This window comes from Ranitomeya imitator, chromosome 2 (assembly GCF_032444005.1).
Source record: "Ranitomeya imitator isolate aRanImi1 chromosome 2, aRanImi1.pri, whole genome shotgun sequence".
NCBI classification, from domain to species: domain Eukaryota; kingdom Metazoa; phylum Chordata; class Amphibia; order Anura; family Dendrobatidae; genus Ranitomeya; species Ranitomeya imitator.
In genome coordinates this window covers 455561528-455577249 of record NC_091283.1, presented here as the reverse complement: position 1 = coordinate 455577249, position 15722 = coordinate 455561528, and the positions used below count along the sequence as shown (strand labels likewise).

The 15722-nt window shown below is 42.1% G+C and overlaps 1 protein-coding gene across 1 annotated transcript in view; it reads left to right on the top strand.

Annotated features, from left to right (window-relative positions):
- Positions 1–14964, top strand: part of SLC17A9 (solute carrier family 17 member 9) — a 30159-nt gene extending 15195 nt beyond the window's left edge. Inside the window, exons 6-13 of the mRNA XM_069751144.1 lie at positions 696–792; positions 952–1048; positions 1274–1361; positions 2474–2508; positions 2698–2813; positions 2900–2955; positions 5101–5130; positions 14320–14964. Coding sequence (XP_069607245.1) covers positions 696–792; positions 952–1048; positions 1274–1361; positions 2474–2508; positions 2698–2813; positions 2900–2955; positions 5101–5130; positions 14320–14477 — 677 coding nt within the window. The 3' untranslated portion in view covers positions 14478–14964. The remainder of the gene's footprint in view (positions 1–695; positions 793–951; positions 1049–1273; positions 1362–2473; positions 2509–2697; positions 2814–2899; positions 2956–5100; positions 5131–14319) is intronic.
- Positions 14965–15722: the final 758 nt, after the last annotated feature.

Genomic DNA, 15722 nt, shown 5'->3' with positions numbered 1-15722 from the left:
TAGTGTCCTTTCTACCACCCTCTGTCAATCTGTTAGTTTCCGGGATGGAGGTGTCGTTTCACAGCTCTTAGTTAAGGTGACCACCTTTGTACAGTACAACAATGTCTTTCAGACTGTACTTCTCAGAAGGGTCAGGTCTACTGGAGGCAAGAAAGGCGTTATCCAAGATTAGAAAAATTTCTGCTTTGTTTTCATAAATAGCGCCACCCCTGAGCACAGGTTGTGACTGGTATTGCAATGGAGACCCATTGAAATGAATGGAGCTGAGCTACAATATCACCCACATCCCATAATTAAGAGTGATGTTTCTGTAGAAAAACCCCCCATAAAACTGCCATATTGTTCTAGCCATGGACAACCCCTTTAAAGAACGCCATCCTTTAGCACCTCCGAAATTACATCAGGAGTGGCTTTCACTGTAGACCTAGAACGGCAATGGTGCTGCAGATACGTGCCAGAACCCACCCAATTTTATGACGATCCTTCACCACCAATATCCAAGCCCAAGTATTAAAGGGAATGCCAAGTGCAGCGCTCAGGTTGTCAGTCCCATAGAGGCGGCAGAGTCCTGATCTCGGGATTGCTGTGGGTACCAGCGGTCGGACCCCCAGTCATCAGCCATTTCTTATTCTATGGATAGAGGATTACTAAGGCATGACGAGGGTCTCATTCTAATACTCTTTGTGTTTTCCCAGAGAAAATTCTCACTTTTGAAGATCTGGGGAAAGGTTTCTCATTGTCCTCCCAGACCAGCGTGCCCTGGAGACGCTTATTTAGGAAGGCGCCTGTGTGGTATGTACAGTAGTGTCTTTTTAACCCTTTATTAGTTATGTCATATTACCCCATCAGTGGGCATTAAGGGCGACCCCACCAGCTGCACATTCCTGTTATCATTTGGCGCAGAGCCGAAAGTGAGACTCTTTTTCGGTTTGTCTTTCTGTGTAATTTCAGGGCAGTGATTATCGCCCAGCTCAGCGTGGCCAGTACTGCGTTCACCCTGTTTTCCTGGGTGCCAACATTTTTCAAGGAGCGATTCCCAGACGCCAAGGTAAGTCATGTGACCTAATGGCGTTTTGTCTGGCCGGGATTGTGTTTGTGCGATTGTCTGCTGCCACCTATTGGTAAAAATATGGAATTGCAAAGTGCAAATTACATTCCAATAGAAGTGAATGGAGTTGAAAATGTGACCTAATGCCAGGTGTCATCTACTAAGGCCTTATTCTCCTACATTGTGTACCTGGATCATCTTTCTGACCAGTTTCTTTCCTTCCAGGGTTGGGTATTTAATGTTGTACCCTGGCTTGTCGCCATCCCATCTGCTGTGTTCAGTGGGCTCCTGTCCGACTACCTCATCACACAAGGTAAGGTGCAGCCCCTCTTAAAGTTTCCATAAGATATCAGTATGTGACATCTTTCTGCGCTTGCTCCGTGGACCCCCAACCTGGTGCATGCGCCATACTCTCCCTGCTCCGGTAACTCGCTGAGGTGTAATAAATGAACAAAGTGATTGCCTACAGAAGGGCAAGTATGGAGCGTGCGCAGAGGCCGCAATGCATGATTTCAGCCAAAGAATGCCTCCAAATCAATACAGCCATCAATCAGTGCTCCGATGTGGAAAATCCCGTAATCCCAGCGTAATATTAACCCTTTATACATTCTTAAAAATACAGGGGGTTTTTAGATTAGTTTGTACCTGGTAAGTGTTACTGTCACTTTAAATGAAATAATCCATGACTAGACAACTTAATCTATTACTACACACAGCGGCATCCCATGGAAGTCTTCCATTCTTCCTGCCTGCTGACTGTTTGCTCCTGAACATGAAATCATTTTTGGATCACCTGAATAATACAAAGCCCTTCAATGAACATTTAACATATGGAAATAATGTTTTATAATTAAACCAATAAGTCAGAAAATGATCTTTTACCAAAAAAAAAGTATATTAAGGGAATGTTCACACAGAGGTTTTTTTTAATGTGGATTTCTGTGTCTGAATTTTTATTTTACACTTTTTTTGATCAGATCTTCAGGCACGTTCTATTTTTCAGCAAGTTTTTTTTATGTTCTCTGTTATATTAGGGGTGTATGAATTGGCGTGGGCATTTTGTCTTGCTTCTACTGCAAAAAGCTATCAAAAATTTGATTAAAAAAAAAAAGAGAGAAAAAAGTAGCAAAAAAATGTTTGCCAGACTTTATGCTTGGGAATCGCACCAAGGAATTCCCTAAATATTTCTTTTTTTTTTTTTTTTTTTTTCATTCATTTTTATTTAAGGGCAATATAACTGCATAATCTCATAACTTGTGCAAAAAAAAAAAACTCGGTCTGAACATGTACCTGGAGGCTTTTTCATGGCCACTAGGTGGCACAATCGCAATTTATGATGGTCTTCCTGAAACTTGTCTGCCTGCTCTTTTGTGAGTTTGTTTCTGCTGGTTTTCCTTTAATAGTTAAATATTCTTCTCTTTTCAGGTTATAAAACCATCTGGGTCCGGAAGCTCATGCAGGTAACTGCGGCTCTGTCATTTTTCTTCTCTTGCCTCTCGCCATGTTGGGTGCAGACGTGCGGCTGAGCTGGATGTGTCAGATGCAGCAGAGCTGATCTCGCAATATGTAGACATGCATTATTGAGCTCTGCTACATCACTGAGCCCTCCTCTAGTGTCGCTATGGCCTCTTATTGTTCTATGTCCACAGGTTATGGGAATGGGCGTCTCCAGCCTCTTCATCCTCTGCTTGGCTCATACAAACAGTTATGCTCAGGCAATTGTGTTTGCATCTGTGTCAGTGGGGCTGCAGACATTCAACCACAGGTAGGACTATAGTGACATGTTCTGGCTCCTGTTATTACTGCTCCGTTATATCAGACACTGGGTAATATCACATTATTCTCTTACAGTGGTATAACGGTCAATGTTCAGGACCTCGCCCCCTCCTGTGCCGGCTTCCTTTTTGGTGCGTATATATGTTATCCTGAAAACCTGAATGTGTCTAATAGGCATAGCTGCATTAAATTATATTATACAGGATGTAACTCCGGATCAGTCCAGGATAAGTAATGTAATGTATGTACACAGTGACTGCACCAGCAGAATAGTGAGTGCAGCTCTGGAGTATAATACAGGATGTAACTCCGGATCAGTCCAGGATAAGTAATGTAATGTATGTACACAGTGACTCCACCAGCAGAATAGTGAGTGCAGCTCTGGAGTATAATACAGGATGTAACTCAGGATCAGTCCAGGATAAGTAATGTAATGTATGTACATAGTGACTCCACCAGCAGAATAGTGAGTGCAGCTCTGGAGTATAATGCAGGATGTAATTCAGGATCAGTACAGGATAAGTAATGTATGTACACAGTGACTCCACCAGCAGAATAGTGAGTGCAGCTCTGGAGTATAATACAGGATGTAACTCAGGATCAGTACAGGATAAGTAATGTATGTACACAGTGACTCCACCAGCAGAATAGTGAGTGCAGCTCTGGAGTATAATACAGGATGTAATTCAGGATCAGTACAGGATAAGTAATGTATGTACACAGTGACTCCACCAGCAGAATAATGAGTGCAGCTCTGGAGTATAATGCAGGATGTAATTCAGGATCAGTACAGGATAAGTAATGTATGTACACAGTGACTCCACCAGCAGAATAGTGAGTGCAGCTCTGGAGTATAATACAGGATGTAACTCAGGATCAGTACAGGATAAGTAATGTATGTACACAGTGACTCCACCAGCAGAATAATGAGTGCAGCTCTGGAGTATAATGCAGGATGTAATTCAGGATCAGTACAGGATAAGTAATGTATGTACACAGTGACTCCACCAGCAGAATAGTGAGTGCAGCTCTGGAGTATAATACAGGATGTAACTCAGGATCAGTACAGGATAAGTAATGTAATGTATGTACACAGTGACTCCACCAGCAGAATAGTGTGCAGCTCTGGAGTATAATACAGGATGTAACTCAGGATCAGTACAGGATAAGTAATGTAATGTATGTACACAGTGACTCCACCAGCAGAATAGTGAGTGCAGCTCTGGAGTATAATACAGGATGTAACTCAGGATCAGTCCAGGATAAGTAATGTAATGTATGTACACAGTGACTCCACCAGCAGAATTATGAGTGCAGCTCTGGAGTATAATACAGGATGTAACTCAGGATCAGTCCAGGATAAGTAATGTAATGTATGTACACAGTGACTCCACCAGCAGAATAGTGAGTGCAGCTCTGGAGTATAATACAGGATGTAACTCGGGATCAGTACAGGATAAGTAATGTAATGTATGTACACAGTGACAGGACCAGCAGAATAGTGAGTGCAGCTCTGGAGTATAATACAGAATGTAACTCAGGATCAGTACAGGATAAGTAATGTAATGTATGTACACAGTGACTGCACCAGCAGAATAGAGAGTGCAGCTCTGTAGTATAATACAGGATAAGTAATGCAATGTATGTACGCAGTGATTGCACCAACAGAATAGTGAGTGCAGCTCTGGGGTATAATGCAGGATGTAACTCTGGATCAGTACAGGATAAGTAATGTATGTACACAGTGACTCCACCAGCAGAATAGTGAGTGCAGCTCTGGGGTATAATACAGGATGTAACTCTGCATCAGTACAAGATAAGTAATGTAATATATGTACACAGTGATAGTGAGTGCAGCTCTGGGGTATAATACAGGATGTGACTCAGGATCAGTACAGGATAAGTAATGTAATGTATATATACAGTGACAGGACCAGCAGAATAGTGAGTGCAGCTCTGGGGTATAATACAAGATGTAACTCCAGAACAGTGCAGGATAAGTAATGTAATGTATGTACACAGTGACTCCACCAGCAGACTAGTGAGTGCAGCTCTGGAGTATAATACAGGATGTAACTTTGGCTCTTAGCTATAGTTTGTTCAAAGAGCTATCCGGTACTTTAGCCAATCATTGCATTTCATGATGCAGAAAGAAAGCTATTTGCCTTTTATATAAACACAGACAATTGGTAAGTGATGTGTCTTCCTCTTTTATATTAACTTCTATGGAGGATGATCTCTGTATTATGCCTCACTCTTTTTCTCTCCCGTTTTAGGTGTGGCCAACACAGGTGGAGCCTTACTTGGTAAGTCCTAGATCAGTCCCCAGCAATCTATTCATGTTAATTTTTTGCCATTATTAAGATCTCTGTGTGCCAACTGTAAAGCGCTGCAGAATGTTAGCCCTATATAAAAATAAAGATTATTATTATCTCTGCTTGCTGTAAATGAACAGGAATTAGAAGCCTAACACTTCTCACAGCTGAGGGTTTGTTACAGTTGTGTCCAGCTTAGTGCCTAGACTGATTAGCTCTCAGAAATCTCTCAAAATTGGATACAATTGTAGTGTAGCAAACCTTCAGCTGTGAAATGTTTTGGTTCTGTATGAGGTTTCTATACTTGTGTGATCTTGGACATTCTGGTGTCAGGTCGACCACACACCCTAGTTGGCTGCCCACCAAACACTGGTTAGGTCGACAGCTTTCACTCCTGACTCTTTCTCCATGCATACGGACACTTACCTCAGCGGGGTATACATGTGTTCTCAGTAGCAAAAGGGCATAAAGCCTCTGCCAGGCATCTCTGGCAGGGGCAAGAACAAAAGGATGAGGCAGTTGAAATCCCAGTGCCTGATCCTTATCACTGCCATCTATCTGTTGGTGGGTGAGAGCCAGGAGACCTCCATACTCATAAAATAGTTAAAAAGAAATTTTTTCAGTTGGCCAATGAATCTCTCTGCAGACAGCTTAGGCCCCTTTCACACATCAGTTTTTTGCCATCAGTCGCAATCTGTCGAATTTTCTCATAGACTTGTATTAGCGATGGATTGCGAGGGATGGCCTCATGTTTCATCCGTCATTCGCCGGATCCCTCTAAAATTATTCGGCGTCCGGAGACAACGAACAAAGTAACTTTTTTTGTGTCCGTTGAAAAAACGGGCAGCGACAGATCTGTTGCCGTCCATCGTTTGCTCGAATGGAAGCCTATGGCGCCGGATCCGTCAAATGACGGAATCCAGCTACGGATTCCGTTTTTTTTAACTGAGCATGCTCCGATTTTTTATTTTTTATTTTTAGGATCCAAGTAGCCAGATCTGCTAGTTGGATCCATCTAAAAAATGGATCCGTCACATCAGTTTTTCACAATCTGCGATGGATCTGTCGAGCCAATGGATTGTGACTGACTGCAAAAAACTGATGTGTGAAAGGGGCCTAAAAGAAGCATGTCCATCATAGTTTTAATATATTACAGTCATCATATTATATAGTACTGTGTTCTTACAATTGCTCATTTTGCCTTTCTACTCGTCTAATTCTTCTCTTTTCTCTGCTCTTGGTAGAAACAGGAAGTCTCTTGTGACTGCATGAGTCATCCTCCTCTTGAACTCCTGACCCAGCTTCCCTGCTCCTCGCCACTGCCAGGGACTTGGCAGTGATGTAGAATTGTAGTTCTAATGATGACTCATACGGGGAAAAAGAGACGTCCTGTTTCTACATAGAGCTTAGAAGGATTCAGCTTGTCAGTTATTAATCACATGATGTCATAGAGAAGGGAAAATGAGCAATTGTAAGAAAACGGTGCTATATATTAAGAGGATACATTTTTGATGTGAGCGCTTCTTTAATTTCCAGGATTCATACCCTGTTTGGCCACAAGATGTCTCCATATCATGGCATGCTGTGTCCGCACACAATATAGAGCCGCGCAGAATGTGTTACTCCTTATTCTTGTTGTGGTTGGCACAGTGTCCTGGTATCTGATATTTAGGTTAGGGCTACACTGCGACTTCGGTCATATAATGTCAAGTCTAAGACCTGTTGGAAAATTAACAGTTTGTTAAATTTTATGTCTTTTCAATTTAGGGGTCATTTATACTGAAGATTATTTTGCACTAGAGGTCTTACTAATGCTCATTCACAATGATCTTTCAGTGTAAACAGGCTGCAAAATTCTCGTTCATCAGGTGGAATGATCTTCTGTGCCGCACAAAAGTTCATCTTTCTTGGCGGCACATCGTCCTCTGTAAATAAGACCGAGGACAAAGGTAGCCTGTGTGCACTGAGCGATCTATAACAGAAAATAGGCTAATGACCGCCAAGCGGCACATTATTACCAATCAGCAGTTGTTCAGTGCCGCCGGTCAGTCCGTGTAAACAACTAATTTTTACAATCACTCAACTTTTTTACAGCTGTTTTAACATTTTACTTAATAAATCAATAGGACACTTGAAAATAAGCAGCTTTGTAAGATATATTATCTGAGAAATCTGCTTCTTTCTCCTGGACTGATCATTCACTCAATTCCTGTAGTGAAGATGGATATTCACACTAAAGAGATAGAAAATGTTAGTTGGTGCTTATAAGGCCGGCTTCACACTCAGCGTTGAAAAATACGGTCCGTATATTGCGGCCGTAATACGCTGAAAAGTCCCCAAAATAGTGGTCCGTAGCTCCTCCGTAGGCAGGGTGTGTCAGCGTTTTTTGCGCATGGCATCCTCCGTATGTAATCCGTATGGCATCCGTACTGCGTGGTTTTCCCGCAGGCTTGCAAAACCAACATACGGCTATACAAGGGATCCATGTGTAAAAAAACAACAAAAAAACATATATACTGTGTATATATACTGTGTATAAGTATGTATGTGTGTGTGGATATGTATATGTATATGTATATGTATATATATATATATATATATATATATATATATATATATATATATATATATATATATATATATATATATATATATATATATATAATTAATCTCAGTAGACACATATATGTATATATATTAGTACTTCATACAGCGCTAGATAGCTTTAAAGCCGGTAATTCAATTGCTGGCTTTTGCTATCTCCTTCCTAAAACCCGACATGATATGAGACCTGGTTTACATACAGTAAACCATCTCATATCACCTTTTTTTTTGCATATTCCACACTACTAATGTTAGTAGTGTGCGTATATGCAAAATTTGGCCATTTTAGCTATTAAATTAAAGGGTTAAATGGCGGAAAAAAATTGGCGTGGGCTCCCGCGCAATTTTCTCCGCCAGAGTAGTAAAGCCAGTGACTGAGGGCAGATATTAATAGCCTGGAGAGGGTCCATGGTTATTGCCCCCCCCCCTGGCTAAAAACATCTGCCCCCAGCCACCCCAGAAAAGGCAAATTTGGAAGATGCACCTATTCTAGCACTTGGCCACTCTCTTCCCATTCCCGTGTAGCGGTGGGATATGGGGTAATGAAGGGTTAATGCCACCTTGCTATTGTAAGGTGACATTAAGCCAAATTAATAATGGAGAGGCGTCAATTATGACACCTATCCATTATTAATCCAATAGTAGTAAAGGGTTAAAAAATACACAAACACATTATTAAAAATTATTTTAATGAAATAAAAACAAAGGTTGTTGTAATAATTTATTCTACGCTCAATCCAATCACTGAAGACCCTCGATCTGTAACAAAATAAATAAATAAACCAACAATATCCATACCTTCCGAAGATCTGTAACGTCCAACGATGTAAATCCATCTGAAGGGGTTAAAATATTTTGCAGCAAGGAGCTCTGCTAATGCAGCGCTGCTCCTTGCTGCAAAACCCCGGAGAATGAAGGTAAAGTAGGTAGGTCCTAGAAAGCTCCCATGCTCGAGTTCATAAGAGGCGCCCTCTGCTGATTGTCCTCATATAAACTCGAGCCTGGGAGCTTTCTAGGAAAGTTCCCACGATCTAGGAACAACTAGCAGAGGGCGCCTCACCGCAAATGAAGGTAAATATAGGTAATTGACCTACTTTACCTTCATTCCCCGGGGTTTTGCAGCAAGGAGCAGCGCTGCATTAGCAGAGCTCCTTGCTGCAAAATATTTTAACCCCTTCAGATGGATTTACATCGTTGGACGTTACAGATCTTCGGAAAGTATGGATATTGTTGGTTTATTTTATTTTTTTGTTACAGATTGAGGGTCTTCAGTGATTGGATTGAGCGTAGAATAAATTATTACAACAACCTTTGTTTTTATTTCATTAAAATAATTTTTAATAATGTGTTTGTGTATTTTTTAACCCTTTACTACTATTGGATTAATAATGGATAGGTGTCATAATTGACGCAATAGCAAGGTGGCATTAACCCTTCATTACCCCATACCCCACACCCTACACGGGAATGGGAAGAGAGTGGCCAAGTGGCAGAATAGGCGCATCTTCCAGATGTGCCTTTTCTGGGGTGGCTGGGGGCAGATGTTTTTAGCCAGGGGGGGCCAATAACCGTGGACCCTCTCCAGGCTATTAATATCTGCCCTCAGTCACTGGCTTTACTACTCTGGCAGAGAAAATTGCGCGGGAGCCCACGCCAATTTTTTCCGCCATTTAACCCTTTAATAGCTAGAACGGCCAAATTTTGCATATACACACTACTAACATTAGTAGTGTGGAATATGCAAAAAAAAAAGGTGATATGAGATGGTTTACTGTATGTAAACCATGTCTCATATCATGGCGGGTTTAGGAAGGAGATGGCAAAAGCCGGCAATTGAATTACCGGCTTTAAAGCTATCTAGCGCTGTATGAAGTAATAATATATATACATATATGTGTCTCACTGACATGTGTGTATATATATATATATATATATATATATATATATATATATATATATATATATATATATATATATATATATATATATATATATATACCTATTCTATGTGTAGACATTTATTCTACCTATTCTAATGTAAGCTGTCAGTGTGATTTTACTGTACACCGCACTGAATTGCCGGCTTTTCTCTCTAACACCGCTGCGTATTTCTCGCAAGTCACACTGCTGGTCCGTGTGTAATCCATATTTTTCTGGCTTCCATAGACTTTCATTGGCGATATTTTTGTGCAATACGGTGACAAACGCAGCATGCTGCGATTTTTCTACGGCCGTAGAAAGCCGTATTATACTGATCAGTAAAATACGGCAGATAGGAGCAGGGGCATAGAGAATAATTGTGCCGTTTGTTTTGCGAGTTTTACGGACGTATTTTCTGCGCTCTTACATCCGTAAAACTCGCTAGTGTGAGGCCGGCCTAACATTCTATGCAGAGGAAGAAGCTAGAGGCAGACACACATTCTCCTGGGTCAGTCACAATTCTCCATAGAACTTTATAAGCACCAACTGTCATCTCCTATCTCCGTAATGGGAAAATCTGTATTCTGATTTTACAATTGAATTGAGAAGTTTAAGAACCAGGAGGTGAAATATGCAGATTTCTCTGACAAAATGTAACTTCTTATTTATATGTGTACTGTTAATTTATTAAAGAAGAATTAAAGTGACGGTTACTTATTAAATTGCGGCATATATTGGCAAAGTTGTGCGCAATCTGTAACCAAAAATCCAGCAGGTGTGGCCTCACTATGCCACATGTCACAACAGGGCCACATTGACAATCATTACATGTTTTCTGCCTTTCAGCGTCTAAAAGAAATGTAGGGTAAGGGCTCAATGCTGCTTGGACACTTCCCCAGGTTCTGTGCAGATGCTGAACAAGTAGAGGATGCTGAGAGATTTCTTTTTAATGTGCTCGCAAAGTGGTTTACCTCTACCTGCACTATGTACTGCCAATATTTTGGCACCATGTAATGTGGTGCCCCCAAAAAAATCATTGCCATATCTTGGACAATTACCTTCGTGCTGCCAAACTGGCAGTGCTCTATAGTGCCATCCCCTATCATACAATACGGAAAAAATCCCACACCGTAGTTTGTATGGTCTAGAAGTGCTACGTCTATACAGTGCGCAAGTTACACCGCCAGGAGTGGCCAAACATCTCTATACTCAGACATATACAGTTGTGTGAAAAATTGTTAGCCCCCTTCCTGATTTCTAAATCTTTTGCATGTTTGTCACACTTAAATGTTTCAGATCACCAAACAAGTGTAAATATTAGACAAAGATAACACACGTAAACACAAAATGCAGTTTATAAATTTACGGTCTTTATTATTAAAGGGACACTGTCACCTGGATTTGGAGGGAACAATCTTCAGCCATGGAGGTGGGGTTTTGGGGTTTTTGATTCACCCTTTCCTTACCCGCTGGCTGCATGCTGGCTGCAATATTGGATTGAAGTTCATTCTCTGTCCTCCATAGTACACGCCTGCACAAGGAAATCTTGCCTTGCACAAGCGTGTACTATGGAGGACAGAGAATGAACTTCAATCCAATATTGCAGCCAGCATGCAGCCAGCGGGTAAGGAAAGGGTGAATCAAAAACCCCAAAACCCCGCCTCCATGGCTGAAGATTGTTCCCTCCAAATCCAGGTGACAGTGTCCCTTTAAGGGAAAAAGAAATCCAAACCTACAGGGTCCTGTGTGAGAAAGCGATTGCCCCTAAACCTAATAACTGGGTGGGCCACCATTAGCAGCAACAGCTGCAATCAAGCATTTGTGATAAATGGCAATTAGGCTTTTCCAATGCTCTGGAGGAATTTTAGCTCACTTTTCTCTGCAGAATTGTGTAATTCAGCTACATTGGAGGGTTTCTGAGCATGAACTGCCTTTTTATGGTCATACCACAGCATTTTAATAGGATTAAGGTGAGGACTAGTGATGAGCGAGTGTGCTCGTTACTCGGGTTTTCAGAGCATGCTCGGGTGGTCTCCGAGTATGTTGAGCATGCTCGGAGATTATGTTTGAGTCGCTGCAGCTGCATGATTTGCAGCTACTAGACAGCCTGAATACATGTGGGGGTTGCCTGCTTGTTAGGGAATTCCCACATGTATTCAGGCTGTCTAGCAGCCGCAAATCATGTAGCTGCGGCGACTCAAACATACTCTCTCAGCATGCCCAAAATACTCAGAGAACACCTGAGCATGCTCGGAAAACCCCAGTACACCCACTCATCACTAGTCAGGACTTTGACTAGGCAACTCCAAAGTCTTAATTTTGTTTTTCTTAAGTCATTCAGAGGTGGACTTTCTGGTTTGTTTTGGATCATTGTACTGCTGCATAACCCAAGTGTGCTTCAGCTTGAAGTCACGAACAGGTGGCCGGATATTCTCTTTCAGGATTTTTTGGTAGACAGCAGAATTCATGGATCCGTTTACCACACCCAAGTCTCCTGGGTCCTGAAGCAGCAAAACAGCCCCAACCCATCACACTACCACCACCATATTTTACTGTTGATATGATGTTCGTTTTCTGAAATTTTGTGTTAATTCTATGCCAGATGTAATGGGACATACACCTTCCAAAAAGTTCAACTTTTGTCTCCTCAGTCCACAGAGTATTCTCCCAAAAGTCTTGGGAATCATCAAGATGTTTTCTGGCAAAAGAGAAACAAGCCTTTATGTTCTTATTGCTCAGCAGTGGTTTTCATCTTGAAACTCTAACATGCAGGCCATTTTTGCCCAGTCTCTTTCTTATGGTAGAGTCATGAACACGGCACCTTAACTGAGGCAAGAGAGGCCTGCAGTTCTTTGGATGTTGTTGTGAGTTCTTTTGTGATCTCTTGCATTAGTTGTCGCTGCGTAAGGGTAATTTTGGTTGGTCTCTCTTTGGAAGGTTCACTGTTATGTATGCTAATGACAGGTGTTATGAAGGCAATCCAGAAACACAGTGTGCTTAGCGATCAGAGCGCACACAGAGATCTGACAAATACCCAAAAATACAAGAACGAGCTCTGAGACGTGGAAACTCTGTAGACTGCACACCTGATCCTATCCTAAACACAACTAAAAGCGGCTGTGGATTGCGCCTAACAACTACCTAGGCAACTCGGCACAGCCTAAGAAACTAGATAGCCTGAAGATAGAAAAATAGGCCTGACTTGCCCCAGAGAAATTCCCCAAAGGAAAAGGCAGCCCCCCACATATAATGACTGTGAGTAAGATGAAAAGACAAAACGTAGGGATGAAATAGATTCAGCAAAGTGGGGCCCGATATTCTAGGACAGAGCGAGGACAGTAAAGCGAACTTTGCAGTCTACAAAAAACCCTAAAGCAAAACCACGCAAAGGGGGCAAAAAAAACCCACCGTGCCGAACTAACGGCACGGCGGTACACCCTTTGCGTCTCAGAGCTTCCAGCAAAACAAAAGACAAGCTGGACAGAAAAAAAGCAACAAAAAAGCAAAAGGCACTTAGCTATACAGAGCAGCAGGTCACAGGAACAATCAGGAGAAGCTCAGATCCAACACTGAAACATTGACAAGGAGCAAGGATAGCAGCATCAGGCGGAGTTAAGTAATGAAGCAGTTAACGAGCTCGCCAGAACACCTGAGGGAGGAAGCTCAGAAGCTGCAGTACCACTTGTGACCACAGGAGTGAATTCAGCCACAGAATTCACAACAGTTCACCACTGTTCCATGTTTTTGCCATTTGTGGATAATGGCTCTCATTGTGGTTCGCTGGAGTCCCAATGCTTGAGAAATTGCTTTATAACCTTTTCCAGACCGATAAACTATTTTGTTTTTAATTTGTTGCAGAATTTCTTTGGATTACAGCATGATGATTAGCTTTTGAGGATATATTGGTCTTCTTCACTTTGTCAGGCAGGTCCTATTTAAGTGATTTCTTATTGAGAAAAGGTGTGGCAGTAATCAGGCCTGTGTGTGGTTAGGAAATTTTACCTCGGCTTCCCAAAGACGTGATAAACCATAGTTAATTTATGTTTTATGGGGGAATGGGCAATCCCTTTCTCACACAGGGCCCTGTAGGTTTGAATTTCTTCTTCCCTTAATAATAAAGACCTTCACTTAAAAAATTGCATTTTGTTTACTAGTGTTACCTTTGTCTAATAATTAAATTTGTTTGGAGATCTGAAACATTTAAGTGGGGCAAACACTTTTTCACACAACTGTAATAACAGTGCCATAGCATTTCTAAATAATACTGCCATACAATTTTTACAACTTTTGATGGTCACATGCCTGCAGATCAGGACAGCATTGTGGTATCTTTAGGCTTTGGTTACATCGCGACTTTGGCAGCGACAAAGGTCCTGGGTCATAGATCGCTATGTGATGATACTACTGTCCTCTCAGCGGACCCTTGGTGGACAGGCAAGTCTTAAAAGTCAGTCCCAGTTGTATTTTTTTTGTGATTTCTTACGATCGCTGTACCCTAGGTATCACAGTCTGACTGCACTTACCTGCGTTACGCTGCATTGTAGTAGCAACACAAAGTGATCGTTGGTCACTCTCCCCGCTCCGTTACCAAAGTTGCTGTGTAGCCCCAGATTGAACCTTACAAGTGATGATATGGTGTGTTTTTTCTGACCCTAGGTGTCATCTGGGTCTATCTCTCCGGTTACCTCATTGAAACCACCGGCTCCTGGAGTCCCATGTTTCACCTGGTGGTTGTTGTTAATGTGTTGGGTTTATTCGTCTTTTTGGAGTTTGCCAAGTCTGAGAGAATGGATGTAGAGATGATCCACATCTAACAGGACAACAAAGATGGAGAAGTCAAGGTGGATCTTCAGAACATTTGTGTATGATACCAAGGTTGACCTCTTGGTATCTGACAGTCTGTTGAGGAATCCAGGACAATCATGTCAACGGACTTAACCAAATAACTTGGTTTATAGCGTCCCTAGTGGCCAAGAGAACATGAAGACAAAAATTGAAAGGCATCAACCACAATGGATTCATGGAAGATATGAAGGAGAGGATCCAGGAAAGATTACATATTTTTTTAAAGATGTATTTAATTTATTCTTTAGCAGAAAGGACTTGATATCAAAACTGGTGACAGTAAACATTCATATCCGCATGGACACCATGTCAAGTCACACATCCAATGGAAGCTGACACTGAATACACCACACACATCACACCATGACTTCCAAACAACTGGAAGTCCCACACTGCTTTTCCACAGGTGAATATGCAGGAAAATGAATGTCTTTTAATAAAATATTGCATTTTTAAGGGTTGTCCTGCTTTATATGTGTACAGTGAGTAAGACATATAGCTACAGCTGGAGAAATACATGCCTCACAGGTCTCTTGTCCTCCATGTACAGAGATATACATATCTCATGTCTCTTCTCCATGTACAGTTATATGTGAGTCACCCGCCAGGGCCTTGGGGTACTCGATACTGGGTCTGGTACTTAAAGGGGATGTCACGGTGGCTGCGACCCGGTCCGTGGCCCTGGGCACCCAATTAAAGGGAAAGGTCTTTAAGTGGATTTGTAAAGTCTAATTTCGTGATGCCACCTGTGGTTTTCGGTCAGTAGGGACTGACGCTGCTTAAAGGGGTCCTCTGGGGCAATGTTATGCAGCAAGATGGTGACGCTTCACACAGGTGAAGCTGGGTCCCCAGGGCTCCCAAGGTGCATGGCACAGATGGTGTGGTGGATGGTAAAGAACCAGGACACAGGTTTGCAGTCTTCACCTGGTTTACAGAAGTAGCAGTCAACTTCAGTCCAGAATACCAAGTGCAGGGATAGTTTTGGTCCAGCCGGCTTGGAGGCAATAGAGGGTCCCTCTCCCAGGTGAGGTCCGTCAGCCTTTTCTACTTGCGCTAAATGGCGAGGTCCCTGCTGCATGTAGCTTGCTGGCAGAGTCCCCCCTCTCCTGTCCTGAGACAGATGTCTGCAAGGTGGGCAGTGTGAGCCATTTTATAGGGTCTCTATCACGAACCGGGCTCTCAGGTTACTGCTTCACCTCAGACTTGGTGTGAGC